This window comes from Eumetopias jubatus, unplaced genomic scaffold, assembly GCF_037043125.1.
Source record: "Eumetopias jubatus isolate StellerSeaLion01/CBP00866 unplaced genomic scaffold, mEumJub1_p1.0 scaffold_12, whole genome shotgun sequence".
Classification (NCBI taxonomy): domain Eukaryota; kingdom Metazoa; phylum Chordata; class Mammalia; order Carnivora; family Otariidae; genus Eumetopias; species Eumetopias jubatus.
In genome coordinates, this window is record NW_028274818.1 from 33,931,853 (window position 1) to 33,958,287 (window position 26,435).

General features: G+C 48.2%; 1 protein-coding gene across 1 annotated transcript; it reads right to left on the bottom strand.

Annotated features, from left to right (window-relative positions):
* Window positions 1-1,040: 1,040 nt before the first annotated feature.
* On the bottom strand, window positions 1,041-24,381 carry CD34 (CD34 molecule). The gene is made up of 8 exons (XM_028125816.2): window positions 24,303-24,381; window positions 13,832-14,014; window positions 12,913-13,166; window positions 11,593-11,673; window positions 3,975-4,125; window positions 3,682-3,734; window positions 3,199-3,363; window positions 1,041-2,500 (listed from the first exon to the last, which is right to left on the bottom strand). The coding sequence occupies exons 1-8, from the start codon at window positions 24,379-24,381 to the stop codon at window positions 2,315-2,317; spliced, it is 1,152 nt and encodes a 383-aa protein (XP_027981617.1). The 3' UTR covers window positions 1,041-2,314.
* Between the last annotated feature and the right edge of the window lie 2,054 nt (window positions 24,382-26,435).

Here is a 26,435-nt window from a genome sequence, read left to right on the forward strand (position 1 = left end):
TCTGAAACCTGGCAGACCCTTATCGGGTCACTCTCAGGGCAGGATGTAACTAGGTGGAGGCCAACCCAGCTTCTCTTTACAGATGACCATCTCCCCTTCCTGCCACTGCCCAGGGTCAGCCATCACCTTCTAGGGAAAGTTCTAGATCTCATTCCTTGCCCCCCACCCCCGGCCCTGCCCCCTGAGTCCTGTGGAGGAACCCCTGGTGAGAGCAGTTGGAGAAAAGCAAGGGGGAAGTTGGTGGGGGGGAGTTCTAAAGGGAAAGGTCTGGTTTTGGCCCGATAAGAATGGAAGGATCCTTTGTTTGGCCCCAACTGCCTCTACCACTGTTGACACACTTGGGGGTGTTTCCTGAAGCTACTGAGCAGTGTCTGGCAGTGCTCCCTCCCCCACTTCCTATCCCAGCCGCGGGGGGCGGGGGGAGGTCTGGGAGCTGGGGGCTGCCCTTGCAGGCCTGTTTGCAGTTAGGCTGGTGTCTTAGAGCTGAAGGCAGAAGCACCCCCGCGTGGAGTTGGCAGCCCAATCTCTAGAGCACAAGCTGCCTGCACCAGCCTCCACTGTTCTGCTCCCGGCTCGGGGTGGAGAGGGTGTGATAATCCAAGGTGCATGGGGCTCCTTCTCTTGCTGGTACATATTTTGCATACAGGGACCAAAGTGTGCCACTCCCCAGAGAGGTGTTCACGGAAGCCCCAGCTCCTACGTCCTCCGCACATCCCCCTCCACCCTGAAGGCCTCTGCTGCACTCTGGTCTGTCTTTCTTTCTAGGACTAGGAACACCCAGCCTTTCTGTGAGCCTCCTCCAACTGCCGGAGATTTGGTCAAAGAGCAGCACCATGGTTTTTGCCTGTATCCCCTGAGATGGGCCCACCTCTTTCCTGGCTTGCCCCTCCCCCTCCCCCTTCCCCCCCTCCATATCATTGTGAAGTCCAGCCCAGTATGACTGGGACACCACTGTGGCATTCAGACACACCTGGCTGGGACAGCGACACAGAACAGATGTGTCTCAGTATCACTTTAATTACAGTATTTACACACACCATTTTGTATTCAGAAATAAAATCCACCCAATCTTCCTATCTCTGGAAAGTTCTATTTCCAACCGTCATTGAAACCAGGATCCCTGCTCACCCCTCTGGAAAGAAAACAAAAATGCAAATGAAAACCTGGGCCACCTACAGAGGAGGTGGCTTGTGATGAAGGTCCTCTGGAGATGTCGAGGGGCCCTGACTACACGGGGGTGCAGAGCAGTGAGGGGCTTGGGGTGCGGGAGGCAGAGACAGAAAGGAGTCTGCTGGGAGACTGAGTCCACAGCTCAACCCAGGAGTCAGGGGGTGGAAGGAGGAAGCTATAGAGATCAGAGGTTAAGGCCAGGACCTAGCCTCTGAGCAAGGGGTTTCCTCAGAGGTGCACAGGTCAAGAGGCTTGGCTCAAAGATCTGGTCCCATGGTCCTGTCCACTCAGAACCACAGGGAGAAACAGGGGCCCAAGATGAGACTCTGTGAGCCCCAGAGAGACAAAGACTGGGCCATCCCCTCTCCCTCATTTGTCCCCAAAGGTAGGAACGCATGTGTCCACACACCCCTACCCTGTCTCCCAAACACAGACACAAGACATTGTTCAAAACTTGGAGCCTCATTCCAGGCTCAGCCAGAAAACAGTGCAGGCTTCTGTACGCAGATGTAGGGGGAGAAGGTGTGGAGCTCAGGGGAACCTGAGGGAAGCCAATGCCTGAATCCACAGTGACTTGGCATGGGTATAAGGGAGATGGTTTAAGACAAGTCTTGCTGGTTATTATCATTACAAAGGAGCAGGTACACTGGGTTGCTTTGGTTTCCTTAAAGTAGAGAAGACAGACATGAGGAAGAAACAGGAAAAGGCAGAGCCTCCTGGGAGGAAACTGTAGCCCAGAAAAAGCCCATGCTTCCCCTGGGAGTTCTTTTAATAAGGCGGAGAGGAGGGAGAGGGAAGCAGCCCATTTGTGAATGATGCAAGATCATCACCCCCCCACCCCCCAACCCTGGTAGCTTCCCTGCACTTTGGCATTTTCCCCTCATACCTTCACTCAAAGTAGACGAGATTCTAAGCTTAGCGAGCTGAACGTGGAAAGGGCAGGGGTTACCTCCCGGTCCCCAAGGTGGAGAGAACCCCTCGGCCTGGTGGGGTGCAAGGCCCCAGGAACGGCCTCCAAGGGTGTGTGCAGCAGGAAAGGGTAGAAGGTAAGGGATGGTAGCTCCAGCATCGAGGCAGCTTGTGGTCAGATGCAGGGAGGGGCCCCTTCCCCAGACCTTGCCCGGCCTTGCCCCACCCAGCCGAGTCACAATTCTGTATCAGCCACCACGTGTTGTCTTGCTGAATGGCCGTTTCTGGATGTGGCCTGGCCGGTCCCGTTCTCCTGAGCCCCTCGGTTCACACTGGCCTTTCCCTGAGCCTCAGGGGAGGCCCCAGAGCCTGAGCTATAGCCCTGGCCTCCACCGTTCTCCGTGTAATAAGGGTCTTCGCCCTAGACAGTGTATAAATAAAGGAGCATTATCTGGTAAGCAGGGGAGTGAGGCGGTGATGGGGGGGTAGGGAGGGGGGGTTGCAGCTGCATGTGCAGACTCCTTTCTTCCTGAAGAGCGGTCAGGGTTCCAGCTCCTAGAGGAGAAAGGACAGAGGAGAGGCACCACACCGTGCCACGGAGACTCAGGAACCAGCTCCCGCCAGCAACCAGGCAATCCCCAGGATGGAATAACCTCCCCAGGGCAGGGAGCAGGCCAGAGGCCAAGAGTCAAACCCCAGCCTTGTCCTCCCACATCCAGAACTCTTCAAGAGTAGACTTTCTTCACATATGTCCCCTTCCTGTGAGTAGATGGGACCCATGGGCACTTAATATACATGCAAAAAAGTGTGGCTGATTTAGCAGCCTGTTCTGGTTGTACCCAGCTGAACTACCCCTGGCAAAATCAGAAATAGATGATATGAGCCATCTGCTGCCACAGTGAGCGGGTGGGCTGACCCCAGTTAGTGCCCTCTTCCTAATCTGCTCCATATTATTCAGCCTTGTCAACCGACATGGTAATGCGCGTGTATGCACGTCCATGCATAAGGGCACAGAAGAACCGTTCCTGGGATTTCTCCTCCCCGCTTCGTGACACTTATGGACCTCCCCAGAAGACCACTATCTTCCTCATTTTCTCTGCCCTGGACCCCTAAACTGACCAGCCTTTCTCCTGTGGGGCTCCAGCTGTGGCGATTCATCAGGAAATAGCCAGTGGTACCCAAGACAGCCAACAGGATCCCTGAGGTGACCAGTGCAATCAGGGTCTTGCGGGAATAGCTCTGGTGGCTCCCAAGATCTTGTTCAGTGAAGCCTTGGATCCCCAGCTGGAAGGGAAGATGCAGAAAAGACAGACTGTCACTTGTGGGATGTGAGTTCTGGAGCCCACGCTAGACCCAACAGAGGAGAAACACGAGAAGACTTTGACCTCAGGGATTTTTCTAGACAGGATTTAAGACTGACATCTTTTAATCAAGTTGCACCATAAAGTTATGGTTCAAGCACAGAAAGGTAAAGACTGTCGGAGAAGGATGGAGAGAGAGGAAGGACAGGTCTAGAAAAGAGAATTACTTTCTCCCCTACTCGAGTGAATTCCCCTGACCCAGTATTTCCTCTGAGAATTCCCATCATCTTAGAGAACTTACCTTTTTCAGGTCAGACTGGTGCTTTTTCAGAAGTTGGAGCTTACTGGAAAGTTCTAGAATTAGAAACAGGGACTGCTGAATCTAGAAGCTGGAAGAGCTGTGCTCTCCTATGATGTTCTAGATGATGCTCTGATGGCCAGGGTGGTCCATCTCAGGAGAGCCTCTCCCAAAGTTAGCCTGGCTCTTCTCCTTAGCACCTGTGCTCTTTAAGCTCAGACACTAGAGTTTCTACCCAGGATCCTCTAACTTCAGCCCCATCCCTTCCTAGACCCCGAGACAGATGGGCCCCTTACCTGTTCTGTTGGCCAAGACCAGCAGCAGGCAGTGAGGCCTCACCTCAGACTGGGCCAGAAGCAAGGAGCACACCCCAGCCCCAGCCTCAGCCTGCTCCTTCTCACACAGGACTTGGGTCAGTTCCTCTTCATTATTCTTCTTAAAGTCCTCCTGGGAAGACAGAAAGAAATGGCAAGCAGAAGATGAAATTACTAATGTACCCCAAACTGGGTCCAGAGTCTTCGGCAATAATCCTGATTCAAGTCACACTATTACTCTCTATTACCCTTCTCTCCCCCTAAAATTATAACTGGAAAAAAAAAAAAATCCTGTGAACTGTATATGTGCAAAAACTCAGTAAGAAAAAAACTCCAAAATTTTCCAGTACCAAAACAATATGTATCAGTGCGATAGGAGGCACTGAAAGGGGCCGAGAACGAATTCAGGGAACATCATCTTATTTAAGGATCGTCCGTGCACACGTACACTATTTCAAATTAAATTCAAAAGAAATCGCCGATACCAGAAAATGTGAACAGTGTGTTACTGACAAACAGAAAATCCTTTGTTTCAAGGTTACAATAGCCCCAAATGTTGGAGGAAAAGCCAAGGGAAGTGAAGCTAGAGCACAAATCTCTGGCTGTAGGCTCAGTGGCATCAGCGGGCCCTTCCCTCCTACCCCCCCAAGGGGGCTCGCAGAGAGCCTGGCTCAAACTGAAATGGCGTTTTTTTTATCATCCTCTCTTTCTCATTAACGGCATGGAACCCAGTTTTCCATGAGGTTCTCAGATTGCTCCAGGTTGCTGGCTGGTCTCTAGGACTCAGGGACTCAGCCCCCCAAAGGAGAAATCCTCATGATTCTTTGATAGTTGAGTGAGTCCCAGGACGGGGATGAGTCAAAAGCATTGGCTGTACCCTTCCAACACCCTGGTCTTCTCACACGTCCCAGGATGTGTTCCAGCAGCTTCCAATCAGAGACCCCCCCCCCGCCACACAAACACACACACACACACACACACACACACACACACACAGGAAAGGAACCGAAACCAAGACTTTCTCCTCTGTCCGGATGGCAGATGGTGAGGAGGAAATGCCTGAACAGCTCCGACAGCTTTCCTGTTCGGGGAAAATTGCTGGGGCGTGTGAGGGGCATCCGAACTGAGCCTCCGTGGAGGAGAAAGCTTCCTGTTTGTGGGGCAGCGCTGCTCCTTGGGGCCCTCCCAGCTTGGAAAGCAGCCTGGGTATTTTCCTACGGCTGTGGCCCGCGGCAGGAAAGCCCAGGATCCTTTGCTCCTGCACAAGGCAGAGTCGGGATTGGCCCGAGGCCCCAGCTTTCTTCTCTCAGCTGGAATTTAAGGGAGCTCAGGAGGAGCTCACTGGGCTCGGATGAGGCCAGAAGAGCAGGGTTACCTAACCTCCAGGTCACAGAGAGGAGTCCAGAGGTAGCCTCAGAAGGCCCTCAAGAACCAAGATCACAGAAATAACGAATTCTCGAGCCACTGCTGTTTTACCCCTGAGGGAAAGGTCTCTAAGGAAGTACTTGGATAGAGGCTCTGTTTCTGGAAAAATCTGGTTCTTGAACAGAGCATTTGTGGCAGGCAGTCTGGACACCGTTGGATATGGTCAACAGTCTGCTTCTTCTCTAGGCTCCTTTCTCTTTGGGGAACCTTATGTTGCTTTCCTGTGAACACCACACCCTCCCAAACACCATGCCTTCTGGATGAGGAAGAGGGAAGTCCCTACCCAGATGACTCTAGGCTTTTGGAGTGTCTCTGGTTGAGATACGTCTCCTTCCTGAGAGAGGCAGAGGGACAGGGCTCCTGCATAATCTAAACAAGCCACACAAAATGGCACCTTGCTCAAACTACAGAAACTTAAGAAGCTGCACCTCAACCATAGTCACCTCTTCTGACATTTATGAAGCCCCAGTTGTAAGACACTGTGAAAATCTCTGCACGTGTATCAAGTGTGTGGTGGGCTAGGGGTGGGGGTGGGGTAGCTATGAACTTCACACAGTCACAGCTCTGTCTGCATGCATGGCAGAGAACATACATGATGCTTACTATGTCTCCGGCACTGTTCTGAGTGCTTTATGCATATTGGCTCATTTAGGCTTGGCATAATCCTTTCAGATGGGTGTTATTATTCTCCCCATTTGACAGATGAAGAAACTGAGGCACAAAGAGAGACAGGTGACAGAGGTAGTTCCATGGTAGGAACCATGACAAAGGTACTGCTAAAATGCTATGGACATTCAAAGGAGGGTGAGGGCACATCAGGTTTGGGGTTAGCAGTAACATGTCAAAGTAGGTCTTGAAGAATGGAGAGAATGTGTGCTGGAGAAGCTGGTAGGGAAAGGCCTTCAGATGGGGTGCTACCACCATGGGAAGCCCAAGTGTGTGAGAGCCTGTGACCTTCACAACCCTGGCTATAAGAAGAAGGAAGAACACCAGCTTCTTCCTTGGATTCCCCATCCTTCAAGACTCCACTCAAATCCCACCTCCTCCATGAAGTTGGTCCTATCTTCCATAGACTGGGCATCAGTCTTGCCTCTCCTATTTACTAGGTTCTTTGCAAGTCATGCAGCTGGTTTGAGTGTGAGGTTCCTAAGCTGAAGACTGAGTTGTGACTAAGGAGATGTTGTATGAAGAGCGCCCAACAAGGTGTATGGAACTTAACGGGCACTGGACAAATGGCAGCTAGTCCTGTTACTATTAATAAACAAACCATACTATGCACCATATCCCCCAGAATCCACATTTTGAGGTTTGATTATCTTCTGCCTTACTGTCATAGTCATTTCACTCTGGCTAGACTCTAAGACTCCTTAGTTGGGGGAGTGGGTGTACGTTACATAATTTCGTAATTTTGAACCCAGACTGCACTAAGCATAGCACCAAACAAACAAAGGAACTCACAGAATTGTTGTTCAACTTAACGTCCCAACTGGTTTGGCCTCCACACAGGATTCCTCCACCCTTTGCTTAGTTTCTTGGACTAAATTCAAGGGAATGACCGCGGCCAGCCTCCCACTTTGGAGTTCAGCGGCATCAGTGAATTGTGTTGGGGACTGGAGAGGAGCAGGTGGATCTTGAACAAAGCACAGTGTTTCTCCGGATGCTTGAAATAAACATCCTTCCCCAAGAGAGGCTGTGGGCAGATACCATGGGAGAGTGGGCAGGAGGAAGCCACAACCTTTGCCATTTCGCTCATGAGAATCAGATTTGTGAGCCCCTAGCCACATCTGCTCACACAGGTTACTTTGCAAAAATAATACCTACAATAAAAAAACCATCTAACCTTTCTTGGGTAGCATCCTCAAACTTTGCAAAGACTCCTAACATGTTAAAGAAGCATGTTAAGCATTGGAGTGGGGAAGAGAGGGACAGGTATTTTTCTAAATGAGCCTTAAGGTTTTTCTCAGTGCTGAGATTTTTAGGATCAATTCTCATTCTCTCTTTCTCTCTCATTTTATCTATTTTGGTGTGAGTTTGATATTGGAGGTAAAACCTTGTTTTCATTTAGAGACTGGAGTGAAGGGCCTGCCACAAGTCACACAACGAGGGGGAAGCCGGCCAAGGGTAAGGAGTTAGGCTGTCTCCAGATCTCAGGCTCTCTCCAGGAGACACACTGTCTTCATCTGTCCTCCATCTGTAAGTTATTTTTTTCTGCATGGAAACTGACCTTTAGTGTTTGGGCAGAGGGCAAGGAAGGCGTGGGCTAGGGGATACGATCTGGAGGTTGGAAGCAGCCTGCCTGAGATGAAGTCAATGTGACAGAATAAGGGTGAGGTGAACTAGCTGAGTAAATACAACCTCTGCATAGAAACACATGTGGTTCAAAAGAAAGGTAGTTCTCAAAAACAAAATAGTGGACAAAAGGCTTGAATAGAGATTTCTCCAAAGAGGATATGGAAATGGCCAACAAGCACATGAAAAGATGTTCAACAACACCAATCATTAGGAAATGCCCATCAAAAGCACGATGACATACCACCTCATGCCTATTGGGATGGTTACTATATATGTGTGTGTATATATATACAGGACATAACAAATGTTGGTGAGGGTGTGGACATATTGGAACCCTTGTGCTCTGTCGGTAGGAATGGAAAATGGTGCAGCTGCTATGGAAAACAGTATGTCGAGTCTTCAAAAATTTAAAAATAGATTTACCAAATAATCCAGCAACTCTACTTCTGGGTATATACCCAAAAGAAATGAAATCAGAGTAATAAAGAGATATTTGTACACGCATGTTCATAACAATATTATTCACCATGGTAAAAGGTGGAAGCAATCCAAGTATTCGTTGGTGGGTGAAGAGATACATAAAATGTGGTTTATACAAACAATGGAATATTATTCAGCCTTGAAAAGGAAGTAAATTCTGACATAGGTTACAACATGGATGAACCTTGAGGACATTATGCTAAGTGATATAAGCTAGTCGCAAAAAGATAAAGGCTGTATGACTCCTCCTATGAGGTACCTGGAGTAGTCAGATTCACAGAGACAGAAAGTAGAATGGTGGTGGCCAGGGGCTGGGAGGCGGGGGAATGGGAAGTGGTTTAATGTGTGTAGAGTTTCAGCTCTGGATGATGAAGAGTTCTGGAGACCGCACAACAATGCGAATGTTCTTAGTACCGCTGAACTATTTGTGGGACTTCTGAATGGTTAAGGTGGTACATTTTATGTTATGTGTATTTTACCACCATTAAAAAATTTCTTGGTGGATTCCCCTGGATAAATGGCTATAGCCTAAGAGAATAAAGTAATCTCACATTTTGGAAACTCTTTGGGAAACCATAACCACAAAAACTAAATTACCCTGACACTGTGGCCAAGAGAGTGAAAGTCAGACTCAGAGTGACAGGTGCTGCTAATGAGGACTCTAAGATGGGGTAGCAGGTGCTTGAGAAGAGCGTGGGGTTGCCTTCCCTCCCCCAGCTGACAGAGGTGATTTCTGTCTAAAGGTGAAGGATAGGGAGCAAAAGGAGAGTAGTTGAGAAATGAATGTCTGCAGATACATGGACAAAAGACAGGCCTATATGATCCACATAGTGAGAGCTACGAGGTCAGATATGCAGTACATCCCAGTGCAGAGTGAGTGTCTGAATACCTGAGAACAGTCAAGCGTAATTCTGTTATGGGAATACACTGGATGCAGGAGCATGCCAACATGACACAAGTACTCAAGGACATGATGTTAGGGGAATTCAAATCCTTCATGCTTCTCATCAGGCTGTGAGCAGGACTTGAGTTTCCCACGGTTAGAACCAGTGCCTTAAGGTCCTCTGACACCAAGAGTGCAAAGGCAACCTAAGGAAAATGAGCAGGCACCACGCCACTCATAGCCCTTGGAACAGACTGATTATCAGACAAGCACGCATTAGGACCCAAGGAAAAGGAATCTGAAACACAATCGGGAGCTTTGGCTAAAGATTCTGAGCGAGGATTGCTAACTGGGGAAAAATTACCTTGGGGGGCTTAGGAGCCACTGCTGCTTGGGGGCTGGGGCAAAGGAATCCTGAGGAAGAAAGGGGACCAAGAGTGGCAGAGGGGCCAGGAAAACCGTAGCATGACCTGGTGCTACCACAGAGCTGATTCATCATGAGCAGCGCAGAAGCCTTCTTCAGGATACCAGAGGGCTTGCTGTTTTTCCACATCCCTACTCACAGATCCTCCCCAGACCTCAGAAGGGAGTATAGACCTTCTCAGCTGTGGCATGAATAGATGAGACCATAAAGACCACAGACAGAAAGCAACCACAGCACAGTAAGGGGAGTTATTTCTGGAGTAGCAGTAAGTTTCCAGCACCTTGTCTTGTACGATGACCCTAGTTAAATGTGAACCTCGAAGAGCAATGGACAGACACTTAGAATGCTCTGCAATTAGTTCTAAATCGGTGGTACAAAGAAGCAGCATTTTGGCACAGGAAAATGAGTGCTTAACCAGGATATTACTAAAAAAAAAAAAAGTCACTTTTTTAAAGCTATAATTAGCAAAGGGTTTGGCAATTTTTTTTAAATAAGTAGAGTTGAAAGTCAGTATCAGAAACACAGAGTATTACCTGTACATTGTATAATCATGTTTAAGTTCACCATTTTGCAAATTGCACTTGTTATCTATTGTGTGAACTTATATCTTTGCAATTTCCATTGTTTTTAAAAGTCCTAGGCTAAATAAAGACCTTAGGTATAATTTTAAGAGATCTGTGAGTCAGAATGACCCAGCTGAAAATCACAGGTAAAATATGGGTAGTCAGAATGGACAAAATAAATAGCCGAATGTTTTCTACAGACTGTACAGTCTACCCAGGTCCTTTCCAATCTATGCAATCACACACCACATATATGGCTCCCTTAAATGGATTCCCAACTTGTAAGGAAATGTTTTTTCCTACAAGTGAATAGGAAGAGTCCTGTCATTCCATTCTTTGCCAAGGAAATTGTAACTGTCAGGAAAATTTGCTGAAACAAAGCAAGAACGTCTGCTATCACCATTAAAAGTTAATGTGGTACTGTATAGTCTTACCAATGCAATAAGACTTGAAACCGAAACAAGGTGTAACTACTAAAAAGGAGGAGAAAAACAATGTACTGTGGTAGGTAACAAGATAGCTTGCCTTAAGAAAATCAACTATAAAGCTCTTGTAATTAACAAGTAAGTTAAAGAAAATGGCTAAACCCAAGATAAATTTCAGAACTCAACTTTCTAATATACCACCAGTGATCAATTAGAATATTTAATGGGAAATCTATATTATAAGTAACCTTAAAAAGTTCATAAAGCCTACAGGAAACAAAACCTAGCTTTTGGTTTTTGAAAACTAAAAAGACAATATGCTGAACAATACAAGAGAAGACCAGAAAAGTATAGAGGGATTTATAGCAGTTCCAATGAAAATTTTTTTTTTTTTTTAAATTTTGACAAGATGTTTCTAGAGTTTTTCTAAAAGAATAGACAAAAATACATATTTTTTTATAGTGTAGCAAGCAAAGCCCTGCTTGGCCGGATATTTAAAATACTATAATGTAAAAGTATAATAATTTAAACAAATTTAAAACAGGCCAAAAAAAGACAAACCGAACAAATAAAATGTCTCTGAAGAATATGCCCTGGGACATATAAAAACTTAATAGAAGCTAAAAAACAGCATTCCAATCAACAATGGAAGGTATCATTCAAATAAATAATGTTAGGAAAACCGGTTATATGGAAACTACAGCATTACAGCACAAAGACATTCTATATGGATTAAAGAGTTATATGTCAGTCATAATAAACTAATTGGTATTTTAGGTTACTAGTTTATGTTTAACTAAGGACTTTCTTAACACAAAAGCAAACTTAAATCTGACAACGTACATACATATTCAATGTACGACGGAGGAGGGAAAAAGTAACAACTAAATTTAAATAACATTGTCTTTGCCTTCTTTGCCCACCAGGTGGGGCCTCTTACTCCCTAAACCCAAAGCTCGGGGCTGGAAAGTGCCTGACCAAGCTAAGTTCTTCCCACCTCCACCAAAGTCTGGTCCAGTCCAAGATGGCTTAAGGATGTGCAGAAAGGATTGCAGGAGAAGAGGGAGGAGGAAAGGATGGGGGTGAGGTGGAGGAGAGTTTGACTTACACAGCTGGAGGTCTCATTTAGCTCTAGGCAGATACCTTGGGTCAATTTCACTTCTTTGACTTGGGAACATTTGATTTCTCCCTGTATTAAAACAAAAACAAAGTAAATACGCCAGTACCTTTGCCCTTCATTCCCTCCCCCACCTCTTTTCCTCTTTGATTTCTGTGAGGTACTCTTTTAAGAGGTTTTAGGAAAAGGGAAATTTAAAAATGTTAGGGGACTAGAGCTATACAATGGTATTCCTCCCTTCCACTATCTCACTCCCATCCCCATCAGATAATCAAAACTTGTTACGAGGCCAGGCTTGCCAGCAAGTAGCCTTCTGCAGTCTTGGTAAACATTAGCTTGGATGGTACAGAAATGGAAGAAGGGAGGAACTTTTCCCACCGGGGCTATTTTCCCTGCAGTGGATTATACACTTGCAAGTAAGGTCGTATCAGCAAACAGATAACGGGGCAGCCGGGCAGAACCTGGTGACACTTTTTCCTCTTGGCCCCTTGGACTCCCCAGATTCCTATTCTAGTTCCTTTAAAAACAGAAACCAGTCAGGTTCCTCACGCCTGCCTCCAGGCTCCACGCCCTCATATTTTCTCCCTTTCCTGCTAAAAGCTGTTGACAGCCATAGACCCCAAGGCTGAGCTCACCATCCGTGGGCTGCCCAGTTCTTCATGGCTTCTCTATGCCTGGCATATTGTCAAACCTTCTCATATACAGGAAATGGTAGTTGTCCTAAACCCTTTTGGAAAAGTGGCCCCATTAAATGGAGGATGGTTTCCAAATATGCCCGAAGGGAGATGGTGCCCTGGTCAAAGCCCAGACGGAGAGGTACTAGCAAGAACCACAGCAGACCTCCAAGAATCCCTCTTTACTTTCTACTCCCTAGAAATGAAATACCCACAGCATTGGGTATACCTGTCTCCACTCCTCTCTTCCCCTGTCTATCCTTTCCAGCAATATTCAAGCTGCATAGTTTCTTTTTTAAAAAGATGTTATTTATTTATTTAGAGAGACAGAGAGAGAGCACATGAGAAGGGGAGGGGCAAAGGGAGAGAGAGAATCTCTAGCAGACTCCTCACTGAGCGCGGAGCCCAACATGGGGCTTGATCCCACAATCCTAAGGTCGTGACCTGAGCTGAAATCAAGAGTCAGACGCTTAACTCACTGAGCCACCCAAGCACCCCTAAGCTACATATTTTCCTTGCTAATTCTTACATGACCCAAATCTCACTGGTTGGGATGAGGAGAGGTTGAAAGGAAGAGGGGGTTTGCATACATATGAAGTGAGGGGATAATCTGCCACTTTTGGCCCAATTCACCCACCCTGATGGTACTTGGGGTAAGAGAAAATGATGTAGAGTGTTCAGTGGGGGATGTCACAAGGCTGGTGCTGTTGTATGGGGGATCCGAAACATTTCCAGGTAGCAGGCTGGGCTTCAAGGTCATGTTTGAAGTTGAAAAGCCCGTTGGGATAGAAGTTACTGTGATAGCTAAAGAGGTCTGTGACTGGACAGAAGAGCTCATGGTCCCGGGCACTGGGGCGATCTCAGAGGTAGATGTGATATTGACTGTAGTCTCTGAAATAGACCAAAACACAAGTATGCATGTGCACATGTTTGCATAAACACACACACACACACACACACACACAAACACACACACACCCCTATACATACCTCAGTTCACCGTCTTGAATTAAAACCTTATAGAGAATGATATTGGCATGGACTTCAAACCAGAAAAGGGAATTTGGGGAGTTAAGAGCTACTTCATGTCCCAGCCCTTACCAAACTCATTTCAAGCCAGCTTGTTGGAACCACAGCTATAACTGAGAATGCTATTAGAGGAACTGTTGGGATTCTGACACTGAACTGGATTCTGGTCTACCCTAAGGAAGTCAAAAAGCAGTTTGAACCTGAAGAGATCAGAGATTTCTAGGGAGTCCGCATCTGATTCTTATTTCATCACTAACCTGAACTCAGCATGAGAGCAGGGTACAAGGAGAATGACTGATCAGGATCAGCTGCTAAAGCTGCCTGAGAAAGCTATCACTATAGATCACTATATGTTATCAGGAACTTACTTCAGGGTCCCCAAAGCATGATGCACAAACCATATTTCGTGGGGCTTGTATGTTTCCATCTGTGGGGGAAAGGAGGCCTGGAGGTGGTCAGCAAATATCCTAATGCTTTACCCAGGCACAAGCAGCGTCCCTCTGGGGCCTGAGACAAGCACTTTTTACCTGAGATGGTTGCAGTGGTACTACTGTTGTCCTGAGAGACAGGGTACAGGGTGGTACTTCCAAGAGGACTTAGGGTGGTGGCCTCCTGGTTGGATACATTTGCAAACACAGTTGAAGTTATTGCTTGGGTGGTTGACTCTGTGGTGACAACAGTCACGTTTTCCGTATTTGTGAACCCAGAGGCTATAAAGAAACAAGGAGGACAAGTCAGAACCTCAATCATCCTGGAGCCTCATGACATCATGGCATCAGACTATCCTTCTGACTAATTTCTCACTACTAGATTTGCCCTAAGGAAATAAGGAAGGGAAAGCTGGTATGCACCAAGTGTTTAATATAGTACTATTTATAGAAGGGAGAAGTTGCAAACAACTAAATGAATTACAATAGGATAAATGCTATATGCACTTCATGTACCATAATCATTACAAATAAAAAATTGTAAGAAAAACTAAAGCCGCATGAGAATACAAGGCAATGTTTGTAACATGTTAAGTAAAACGCTAAAATATCAAATTATATCTCAATAAATATCACAGAGATCTAAAATATGGGGGAGGAAGTACCTTTATTTCCTTTTTAATGTGTCTTCCTCTCTTCTGTCACTCTCCATTCACTAGAGTAATATACTCCTGGAATAATCACTAGAGCCATGCCATGTCCACACACCCCCCTTAAAAATCTTCTGTCTAAGGCTTCCCCATTCCCAAACTCCCTTCATTCTTTCCCTTATGGCCTGCAAACCCAACCTCCCTGTCTTTTGTTGAGAAACTCAGTATGCACCCCGCCCCCTACCAGATTTCTTTCAAGAAGCTCTGACCTGGGAATCCAGTGGATGGAGTAGAGAATATAAGGCCTGGTTTCTCATCAACTGTAGTGGGAAGAAAGCTTAGTTCTGGCTCTGCCAATAACTATGTAGTTTAATGCGTGTGTGTGTATCTCAGTTTACCAATCTCTAAAGTGATGGATTGTTGGGAAAATTAATGACAAATATTAAATTGGTATAGTATAATGCTCCTGGATTTAATTATTCTCTGAAGATCTTCATGAGAGTCCTTGCCTTTCCATGTTTCCTGGGGTACCTACCAGTGCCATCCTTACACCCAGGAAAGAGAAGCTTCCTGACTGGACCTGAACTTCAGAATCTGTATTCTCTTCCTCCTTCTACTCTGCCCGGCCCCAAACTGCGAGGAGTCCATGGGGCCAAGAGAGATGTGCCTTCTCTCCTAGGTTGTACAGTGGGGACCAGAGCTCCTAGAACGTCTTGCCCAAATGGTTCTTTCCTCACTTGAGAATCTTCATGGGGCCCTTTCTCCCAGTCCATCCTTCTGAGGGTGAACTGTAGCACCAGGTATGTACCTCCAAGGCACGAGAGTAGCCAAGAGGTGGCTGCTTCAGGGAGAAGGTTTGCACGTTTAGCATGTGGGTGATGTGTCACTTGCATGCATAGAAGATCCCCAACAATGTGTGCCAGAGTTGTGAGTGAGAAGGGAAGAGGGATGGGCTAGGGCTAAAGGCCATCTCTTCCTGCTCAGAGACCGACAGGGTCCAAATTCAAACTTGGCCTTCCAGATGGCCATGAAGGTATGTTTTTCAAGGTAAGAGGATAGAGGATATTTCATTTAAATAGGCCTGATTGGTAATTTTGAAGTACTTAGACATATTACTGAGGGCCTCTATTCTATTCTTGGCTTGGGCCCTATAAATGTTAGGGATGGGCTTGGTACCTAGAAGTCAGCGCCCAGCAGTACCACCCTTAAGGAAAGACCCCTGAGGATCCCAGGCCACCCTAAAGTTTGTCTTCAAATTTTCCTGATTGAGATCTAGGTCTGTATCTCTTGGGGTTTCCAGGTAAATAGCAATGTAGAATGACACCTCTTCTTTCCCTCGACATCAAGAGGGAAGTTAGGCTTTTGTTTCATTGCAATTAACTTGGGACCAAGATTGCTGCCTTTAAAAATGGTGACAAGTCTCACTCTCCCACATCTGACTCCCTCCCCACCTGCCGCAAGTAGATTGATATGAATGGTGAAGATAATAATCATATCTTAATATTACATGCAGGTGAGCGGGAGGAAGAAGTGATATTACCATCTCCATTTTAGAGATAAAAACCTGAATCACCAAGGTTTTGGGCAAGAGGGGAGGCCATAGTTTATGGGGGGCAGGGAGCAATGGGGCCACTGAGGTTTAGCAGACACTTGAGTGGAAGGAGCCAGAGGGTCAGGGAGTGTAAACTGCTAAGGATCAGGATGCATCCTCCACCCTTCTGGGAGAGAAAAGAATGGGCTCCTATCTGGGTCAGGTGGGAGGTGGTCTTCTTATAATAAAGTAGATGGGGAAGCATATCCAGTCTTCCTCTGCTCCTAGATAGGATGCGCTCAGCAATCTGCCCCTAAGGTATGAACTCACTGAAGGGGGCAGGTGGTGGGAACATGTGGACACTGAACCGAAGGATCGTCCTCTCCGGGTACCACTCCAAGGCACCACTGGAACTCCCCCTTGACATCATCCTTCCTTCCCACCCTTTCCTCTTCTTCCTTCCAACACATCAATTCCTGGGAATCCTATCTGGCTCAGCCTGGCCCAGCCTTTTTCTCTTTCCAAAGAAAGCTGGGCCTGACTGAGGTGATGTCATGTTTTTGAACCCCCTCCCCCAGGGCCTCCTTCACCCAGACAAACAGTTTTGAACTTTTCCAGATGTGAGCGGAGACCTGCTGCTAGTTCTGAGGACAGAGGTGCCTGTGCCAGATGAGTGAAGCAACTCTGGACCCAGGCCAGCTACTGACCCACTAGGGTCGGGCTCCCGGCGGCCATAGCCTCCTCTCGCCCACCACCTGGCCAAACGCTGAGCAAAGGTAGCAGGATCCATCTGCAAAGCGAATGAAAGCCCAACCTCAGATTCATGTCCCTGAGCCTGGAGTGGGCAAGGATGCCCGCTGAGAGCCTGGAGAAACAGTCAAAGAGGGAGGCCAGAAAGGCAAGGCTCAGTGACAGGATACGTGTGAGTTGATGTAGAGCAAGGGAACATGGCGGTAGGGCCCTGGAAGCTAATCCAACTGGAGGGGCTGCTGCAGAGGTACTGGCAGGGAGAGAGTCCTGTGGTTTCACAGCTTCTAGGGCTCCCATTCTATCTAGAGCTCCCATGAAGAGACTGCATCTTGCAGGAATAACATTTACATGAATAAAGACTGACCACAGGTCTCTGTTCATCTTATCTTCCCACACACGTCCATGGCATTAAACCATCAAATGCTGACCCTTCTTTATCTGAGTTTCTGTTCTCCCAACTCGGTAAGGGAGTAACAGCAGCTTACCATTTCCATTCTAGGAGACAATCAGTGAAACCTCCACTCCATTCCCTTCTAGACCGGAGCCTTCCAGACAAATAGCCTTAGCCCCAACCCAACAGAGCATTTTCTTTTTTTTTTTTTAAAGATTTTATTTATTTATTTGAGAGAGAGAATGAGAGATAGAGAGAGCACATGAGAGGGGAGAGGGTCAGAGGGAGAAGCAGACTCCCCGCCGAGCAGGGAGCCCGATGCGGGACTCGATCCCAGGACTCCAGGATCATGACCTGAGCCGAGGGCAGTTGCTCAGCCAACTGAGCCACCCAGGCGCCCCCCAACAGAGCATTTTCAAATTTAAAATCAAACAAATTAAAATCAAACAAAAGTACAATTTAAAATCAAACAAAAGGCTATCTCCTGCTGTATACTTCCCATTCTACCTTTACTAACTGTGTCTCCCTAGGTACCCGATTTGACTCTAGATAACCTATTTGATCTCAAATCATGAACCTGGGGCAAAGGGAGGAGACAAGGTATCAGGAAGTTAGCAAAAATGAGGATAAGAACCCAAAATGGCCAAATAGAGGTCACAAAAGTCCTGTAGTAAAAGTAATGCATTTAACTTTATAGGAACTTATTCAGAGGTGATTATTCTTGTCTTCCACGTCGTTCTAAAAAGCTTGGTTATCTGATATCCTAGCTAAAACTAAAAATTAGAGACTCCTAGAAGCAAACAATAAGGAGAAACAACAGCTTAAAAAAGAAGAAACAGAGATAAAAGAAAAACAGACATGAGTATTAAAACCCACACCAGTCTGGCATCATTTATGGTAGGAGTAAATAAATGCATACACCTTAATAAGCACTAACAGAGTCACTGAGTTGCACCATAACCAAATTATCTTCCTGATCCAACCGAATCATGAAAGTTAAAGTCCTTTTTTTGAGGGGCACACTAAGGAAGCAGGGGCAGAACGTAATATATTTTTAAGAGATTTCTACCTACAATTAGTAAAATGGAGAATCTTTCCATCTTGAAAGAGGGTGTACAGCTCCTTCCATCCAGAAAGCTCTGCTACCTAACTAGCTAAATTCCCATGCTTTAGGAGACTATACTTGGTCTTGCTTTTTTTTTTTTTAAGATTTTATTTATTTATTTTAGAGAGAGAGAGAAAGCGTGCACAAGCGGGGGATGGGCAGAGGGAGAGGGAGAAGCAGGCTCCCCACCGAGCAGGGAGCCCAACGACGATGCTGGGGTTCGATCCCAGGACCCCGAGATCATGACCTGAGCCGAAGGCAGATGCTTAATCAACTGAGCCACCCAGGCACCCCTTGGTCTTGCTTTTCAAAGACGCTCTTAGGTTTAGTGGGGTTTTTTGCTGGTGTTTCCCTGATCTCCTGGCCAGACAGCCCCATCCCACCCTTCTGTTCCAATCCTGGCAGCCAGCCCCAGAGGGGTTTCTGGGAGGAATTCTTGGGTGTCTCAGCCCACGGGGAGACAGCACTGGGAAGAAGCAGCCTGCTGCTTCTGTTGGGAACCCCCAGTCTGTGTTTCTGAGAAAACCGTGAAGCCTCCATGTGAAGAGTGTGGGCTCCGCAGTCAGAACATTTACTGAGGTTTCTTTACCTTGTTCTCGCTGTCAGGGCTTGGGAGGAGGCTTCCTCAATTCTCTAGACCTTACCTGTGAAATGGGAATAAAAACCGCCCCTACCTCCTAGTTCTTTTGAGGAATAGAGGAGTTAAGGGGCATAAAGCAGTTAGCCCTGCTTGGTAAACGCTCAAGAAATAGCGGTTATCTTTAGTCAAGGGCCCCCTTCCTTCTGCTTCTCAGAGGCCTTCAGACACGTCTCTCCGCCACTTATCTGGCACAAATCATATATGCTGTTTCCTGAGTATAGGTCTTGTCGCCTCATTTACATTATAAATTTCTTTAGTGTTGGAAGCGTCTCTCGGACTCTCATTCGTTCTACTCAGGGCGCCAAGCACGACCATCTGAGCTCGGAAGAAGTCCTCAGATTGCATGGCGCCCGTGGCAGGCATATGCACGCCAACCGCCTCTACGGACAGCCGTCTCATTCAGGGCTCCAGTTTAAGAGGGAATTTATTAAATTAGGGAGTGACCATGGGAGGATGACCAGAATCAGGAGAGTTCTAGAAACCAAGTCTCATATGGTTGAGGGCCTGGAGTTATTTCATCTAGATCGGGGGTTGGCGAACAGCTGGTGGACCCAATCCGCCCACAGGCCATTTGTTGTATGGCCAGTGAGCTAAGAAGGGCTTTTACATGTTTCAAGTGTTGTAAAATAAAACAGAGTAGACTATGCATCAGAGACAACATATGGCTTCCAGAGTCTACAATATTTACTATGCGGCTCTTGACAGAAAAAGTTTGCCAACCTCTGATCCAGAAAAGAAGAATCTGGGGAGGGAGAATAAATAACTTTATTCAAGACTCATTTCACTTACTTACTCACTCTTATTTTTTGTCATAAGCACCAGTGATGTGCAAAGGACCATGCTCAGTGCTGTGGGAGCACAGAGTAAGAGAAGACTCCTTCCTGCGGTGTGGTGTGGGTGTCGTCCCAACTTAAATAAATCTCTGTCCTCAAGGAGTTTATAATCTAGTGGGACCAGACAGATCCAGTGAGGATTGTCAGGAAGAAATATCAGATTCATTCTGTGGTAGTTCCAAGAATAGAATTAGATTAGAAGTTACTGAAGATTGGAGCGCCTGGGTGGCTCAGCTGGTTAAGAGTCTGCCTTTGGCTCAGGTCATGATCCTGGAGTCCCAGGATGGAGCCCCACTTCGGGCTCCCTGCTCAGCGGGGAGCCTGCTTCTCCCTCTCCCTCTGCTCCGCCCCCTGGTTGTGCTCTCTCTCTCTCAAATAAATAAATAAAATCTTAAAAAAGAAGTTACTGAAGATTAACTGATTCTAATTAAGAATAGAATTTAAAGTTAATGATTAGAAGATACAAGAAAGCTAACTTCATTGTAATACAAAAAAAAGCTGTAAATAACATGTTTTTGTTTTGTTTTGTTTTTTAAAGGAATGAACTACTCTGGGAAGTGGTGAGCCACCCGTCTTTTCTGGGAGCACTCAGGAAGCGTCCTTGTTATGCGTCTTGCTGAGATTGGGCATCTTGGACTAGCACAAAGAACTGGCTTGTTGGCCTTCTGATGGTTCCTCTGAACCTAAGCTGTGATGTGAGCATAAACCAAGTGTCTGTGGTCCGAGGCTACCAGTGGACTGGGACTCCTCTTTAATATGCAAATAGCTGGTCTTGGCCCCCATCCACATACGCTGGAACCCCAGGCTCCTGAGCTTCCTCTGGGGGCTCAATGTTTCTCCCAGTCCCCTCTTCCTTCATTCTCCTCATTGCCACTGACCCCTTTTCTGCAGCTCTGTGCCTCCCTGTCCTCAGGCTGCTGCCTTTCTCCTTCCGATTCACCGGGGGCCAGCCAAGCACCCAGTCCTTTCTTCCAGAGCACACTAATACCAGGCGAGTGTGTGTTTATCAAAGGTTTGAGAGCATGGCACCAGATCACAGCCCAGCCCAGAAGAGACACCGGCATAAGCTTGAACCACTTAGACATCACTATGCTAAGCACCCCTGCCACACCATGAAGAGTTTCTTCTCGCTGGGTCTTTTCCACCCTCAGGCACCACTGTTTCCATGCTGCTCCAGGCACCCCTCCTTTCTCTCTCCTCCTTCTGGCCTCTGGATTCCCACAGCCTGCATCTCTTGGGCCCATCAAATATAAAGTTCCACTTTATCTTTATCATGCTCAGCAATTCAACCTCCTGTCTGCCCCTGCACATCCAAGGCCTGGTTTTTTTCACCCAGAGATTCTTTAAGGCATTTTCTTTAACAACGCAACTGGCCACCTAGAGATGCCGCTCCACTACAAGCTATCAGGTGTGGGTTCTTGGAGTCTTTTCCCCCAAATCAGGAAGAAGCAGACTTCCCAATTAAGCCAAAAGGTCTTTTCCTTTACATCCAAAGGGAAGTGATTGATCCAGGGATGGGGGCGGGGCAGAGAACAGGGGCTACGCAGTACACCTCAGTCCATCCCTATTCCTGTGCACCTCGCTCCCCCAGGATGCATGCATCTTTCTCCTCAGCAAAGTCAGCAGCTGTCGGAACAAAACAGCATAGATAATGTGTTTTTATTTCTTAGCTGAGGAGGGAAGAGAATGTTCTCATTAGAGAAGTCAAAATCCAGAAAAATAGGAAATTCTGCCCTGGCAACTCCAAGCATTTTCTCTTGGAGGGTGGTGCTTTTGTTCTTTTTCCACACCTTCACATTTTCAGTTCTCCACACTCGGGGCCGTTTGGTGAGATCAGGCAAAGCCACCGAGAGAGGGAGGCCAGGCGCCCTCGGGGAGCTGAGCAACCCTCCCGCTCCGAGAGTGAGCCCAGGCCCTCCTGCCCGGCCTCTAAAGGAAATCGGGCAGTGAGGCCGTGCGAAGTGGGATTTGTTCCTCCTTTTTCTATTTGTTTTTGTACGACTCTGCGCCCGAGTTTATCTGCTGCAGTTTGGTGCTCCTTGCCCTGAGCTTTTGGAGACGAAGACTCAGAGAAGGAAAGAGGTAAGGACAAGGGAGCAAGGAGGCCCAGGAGGTGGAGCCAAAGGGGTAAGAACAAAGATGCCCAGGCCTGTTCCCTCAGTCAAACAGGAATGCCTCCGAAGAAGACTTCCACTTGCAAAGGTGCTGCCAGCTGGACCGCCCCTACAAAGGGGACCACTGGGGGCCGCTGAGTTAGTCAGAGGTCCCCAAGCCTACTCCTCCTCAGTCGCCATGTGGCAGAGATTCAAAGGGTGGAGTCCTCTCTCCTCTGGAAAATATCTGATAAAATTCTTTTCCCTTTTCTTTTCCCCCCCCTTGCATGTAGCCCCAGACAGGATATGGGTGTGGGGTCAGCATGCACGAAGGACCCAAAGGAAGAAGAGGAATGTGAAGGGGCGGGATGGGGGTGGGGGTGTCCTTATGGTGAGAGGAAAGATAGGCCATGGAGGTCTTGGAGGGAACAGATAGCCTGAGCCTGACAAGTGGGGTTTCCTAATAACCTGAAAGGCGTCTCCTCCTAGTTGGTGGCATGGCAGGCCTCCCTGGTGGCCTCTCAGCTCCCACTCTGACTCTGGTCACCACCCAGAGCAGCCCCATCTGAAGTAAGAAGAGTCTACTTTCGGTTCGCTGCTGTGCCCATCCTTATGCCAACTTCTCACGGGGACAGAAAGAACTTCCCAGAACAAAGCTCTCTGTCGGTGTACATGACACGAAAACCAGCGAACCCCCAGTGCCCTACATTTTGTAGTAATAGCACGGAATTCCTGCAATGTCCCTACGTTAGCATTTCAAGATACGGTCACTCACTTATTTATCCCACGATGTATACCAGGACAGAAAATGACTCCTAGCATTAAAAAAATAAACAAACCCTAGAAAGTTCTCAGGGAAGACGTAAAGCTCCAGATTGGCCCAAGTAGTCCATGCCGCAGCTGTCACCCCCAAAGCTGAAACAGTGGAATTGTCAGCCTATCTGGCCCAGATTTTGCAGGAGGTCAGCTGCTCCCCCCACCTCCTGCTACAGGCCAAGGCGAGACTGAAGCTGGCCAGCTGAGGAAATAAAAAAGGGTGGGCCTCACTCGGCCCGGGACCAGGTCATCACAAGCTGTGTAGCCAAAGGAGAGTGGAACATCTGATCAGCTGTTCATCAACTCCCCGCTGTTAGGAGGGTGTCCTCTAGCACCCAGGGGAGTTCCCCCGTCTAGCGCTTCGACAGCTCAGTAACAGCTTTTTCCCTGCCCCAGAGGACAGATCCACGGCTGCCAAAGTGGTCAAACCAGAGCCTTACTTAGAGCTTTCTCAAGCCGGGAGTCTCTCTCCAACTGGGTGGGCATAGAGGCGGACAGCAGAGGACAATGAGAGCAAAGGGGCCTAACTGGCAGGCCCAGGTCACTCCGTGGGACCATGGTGGGTGGCCTTTCGGATGGAGTAAGAATAGGGAGTTGGGTGCCCTAGAGGGCTGGAAGCAGAATCTTGAGCAAAAGGGAGAACAACGGACAATGTTTAAAACCTTCTAAAGGCAATGAGATGAGATGGAGAATGCTATCCCCAAATGAAAGCAATTAAGAATAAATATTTATTGAGCGCCTATTATTTCTTCACCAAAGTGAGAGCAAGATCTTAAGGAGTAGGGGCAAGTGTGTGTGACTGGAAGAGCGTCCACTTGCCTGCTAAGCTATTCACTAGTTTCAGAACTTGGAGGGGGAAAGGGGAGAAAGCCCCCAAATGTAACAAGTCTGAGTTAGTGCCAGGGTGGGGGGGGGTAGGGCGATGGGGAGAGAGAGGTAGGGCGCAGAACAAACCCCATCTACCGCCACCTTCTCTCCCACGGACTGGGTGTGAGTGTGGGAAGAGGGAGTTGTAATTTAGCTTTCCGATCTTAAGTGCAAGGATCTTTTCTAAAACGGACCTTTTCAAATAAACTTGCAGTATATAAAAAAAATAATAAAAAAAATAATAAAACGGACCTTTTCTTCATTCCACACTCCCCTGGTCACCTAACTCAGCTGGATTCCTGGGCCTCCTGGGCGTCGGAGCCGGGCCCCGTCCCAGGTTGGCCTCGCTCACATTCCTTAAAGGTCCAATTCGGGCTTGCCCTGTCCCGGTGGTCGGGCGGGCGCCTGCACTTTTTTCCCAGCAGGGGCTCAGGCCGGGGCTTTCGGCATCAACCCCCAGGCGCAAAACTTTCCTGCTTCCCTCCTCCCCTCTCCTGGCTCTGGCTCCGATTTTGTGCTCCGCACCTCTGGCCACGCGAGCAGACTGGCATCTTCGAAGCCCTTTACTTTAGAGACAACTCCAACGAGTCGCACGCTCTGACTCCGGAAAGCCCGGGGCGCGCCGCCCGGTTGACACCTGGGCTGGCTGACCCTGGCGGCGGGGTGGCCCGCCCTGCCCTTCCCGTCCGCCCCGCCGCTTCCCAGGTGACTGCGCCGGTCTCGGCGGGGCGCGGTTCAAAGGGCCCGGGTCCCGCCCGAGCCCGCAGCAGCCGTGGGCGTGGGGCGTGGGTGGGGGGCCGGGGTCCCTTCCCTCCGCGCCCCCGGGCTCTGCGCGCTCGGCCGCGGGAGAGCGGGGACCCTCCCCGCCCGCCCGGGCGCGCGGCCGGTACTCACGCAGCAGACTGAGCAGGCAGAGCGCGGTCCAGCCCCGCGGCATCCCGCGCCCCGCGCGCGCGCCCCTGCCGACCAGCATCCTTCCCGCGCCGCTCCGGAGAGATGCGCTTAGCCCGAGACGCGCTCGGCCCGCGGGACGCGCTGCCCCCGCCCTCCGCCCGGGAGCGGGGTGGGCGAGCTGGCTTTTTCCCCTCCCCTCCCTCTTTATTCCTGGCAAGGCCGGCCCCTCTCCTTGGCCGCCACTACCGTGAGCTTCCCCGCTCAGTCCCACAGGCGGAGGACGTTAACAGGGGCCGGGGTTGCCGCCGTGGAGGCCAAAAAAGGTGGAGGTTTGTGCGGGCTCCAGACGACTCCTTCAACTTTATATAGAGGCCCCGTCTTACTCCTTCAAGCTCGACTTCCACTTAACTTTTAACCCCTTTGTGTCAGCCTGGCCGGTGGCAGGGGCAAGTTTCCTCGGAGTTCTCTCTCTGTGTGTTCTTTCCTTTTTGTTTTTCTTTATTTTTAACTTTAAGCCAAGAACAATCTTGCCCAAGGATTCTAGGACCCGAGTTTACAAGTGTGAGCATTTTGCTAATCAGGTAAAACTCAACACATGCCCCATCTGATGCATTTCATGACAGTCACACCAGAGACTGTGCTGCATGGTAATGAAGCATAAAGAGTGAGCAGGACACATAAATGACTAATTATTCATTTTACCCGTCGGAACCATCCTTGTCGATTTTCTTTTCACGTTTTGTCCCCTGCAGGATCTATTTGTGTTAATTTGGAGGGGATTTTCTTGTGACTGTCCCTAATTTTCCACATAGTTTGAGCCCATCACCATCATCACAAAGACAAAAGACTCTCCGGGCACCTAGGCGGCCCTTTCTCCAGGCACCCCTTCTCCAGCTCTGGATCTGTGAGTCTACAGGCTTTATCTTGCTCTCTCATCAGGAAAAGGACTGCCCCTGACCCCACCCTCTACTACCTGAGGGATCCTTAGAGCTCCCTATTCCTCACTAGTTAGTTGTTCTAGAGGTTGATAAAGGGAACTGCAGAAACTCTGAGCTGGGTGGTCAGCCTAGTCACAGATTGGTTCAGATGGGGGAGGTAGAGGCTGGAGGAGAGAGGGGCGGGCAGGAGCAGATAGATGATGGCACCAGGGAGGGGATAAGATAAGGCCCAGTCCGAGGTCCTCAGTGGAATCACAGGGTTACAAATACCCAGTGTGCTGTCTTCCATGATGTGGGCGACACACAGCCCAAATGGGGAGGAAGGTCAGACCGGCTCCCTCTGATCTTTCCTGATTTACTTGTCTGCAGACTCCCTAGCATCATGAAAATAGACTTATCTCTATGGTCCTTCTCTGATCTACTGTTACTTGGTTTGTACAGAAGTGGGCCCAGGTCTAAAAACACAATCCGAAGCTCTCTATTCTGATCTTGTTGGCTAACTTTCCTTTAAATAGGAAACAATGCCTTTCATCACACAATAAAACCAAAGGCTTAAGATGGCAAATCTGATAGAACACAATGGTATGGAATGAATCTGTTTCAAAGTGTAAATGGTGATGTGGATCTGACCACGTTGTGATCTCAAAGGCTTGCAGCTGGGGACAGAAAAGGCTGAAAAATACATTTTAAACATCAGGCATTTGTCCTTGGGACTCCCAATTAATAGAGAAAAGAGGGGAGCTCCTCTCCCACCCCTTTTCTTAGCTCCCCCTCAACTTTGTCCGCTCCAGGGGCTTGGGCTGCTTCACCGCCAGTGAGAGGTCATGAACAAAATGTGGGGTTCCAATCCTTGCTAGGTAGGAAAACTAATTTGGCTCACATGGCTCATCCTTCATTCTTTGTCTTTTCTTCTGGTTACCTCAAATGCCATTTGTCTGCCCTAGCTGGACCACAAGAGGCAGGAAAGAGCTTGTCTGAATTTCTTAGCTAGCTTTGGTGCCGAGCTTCTCAGAATGTGGTCTACACAGAATCAAGGTTAGAGTCCGGGCAGTGTCCGTGATTCTTATGCACACTAAGTTCAAGAAGCCCTAGTTTAGAAAGAAGACACGCTGGGTGCAAAGTGGAGGGCAGACTTCAGGGAGGAAAATTAGGAGGGGAGGGATGGGAAGCCGGTACATCTCTTCCTCTGAGAAAC

What these genes read in the sequence shown, in the direction of transcription:
- CD34 (XM_028125816.2), bottom strand. Translation starts at nt 24,381, where the DNA reads ATGCTGGTCGGCAGGGGCGCGCGCGCGGGGCGCGGGATGCCGCGGGGC. An exon ending in TACCACTGCAACCATCTCAG is followed by an intron (nt 13,167 to 13,831) that starts GTAAAAAGTGCT and finishes GGTCTATTTCAG; the next exon opens with AGACTACAGTCAATATCACA. An exon ending in GCCCCACAGGAGAAAGGCTG is followed by an intron (nt 2,501 to 3,198) that starts GTCAGTTTAGGG and finishes TACACTGTCTAG; the next exon opens with GGCGAAGACCCTTATTACAC.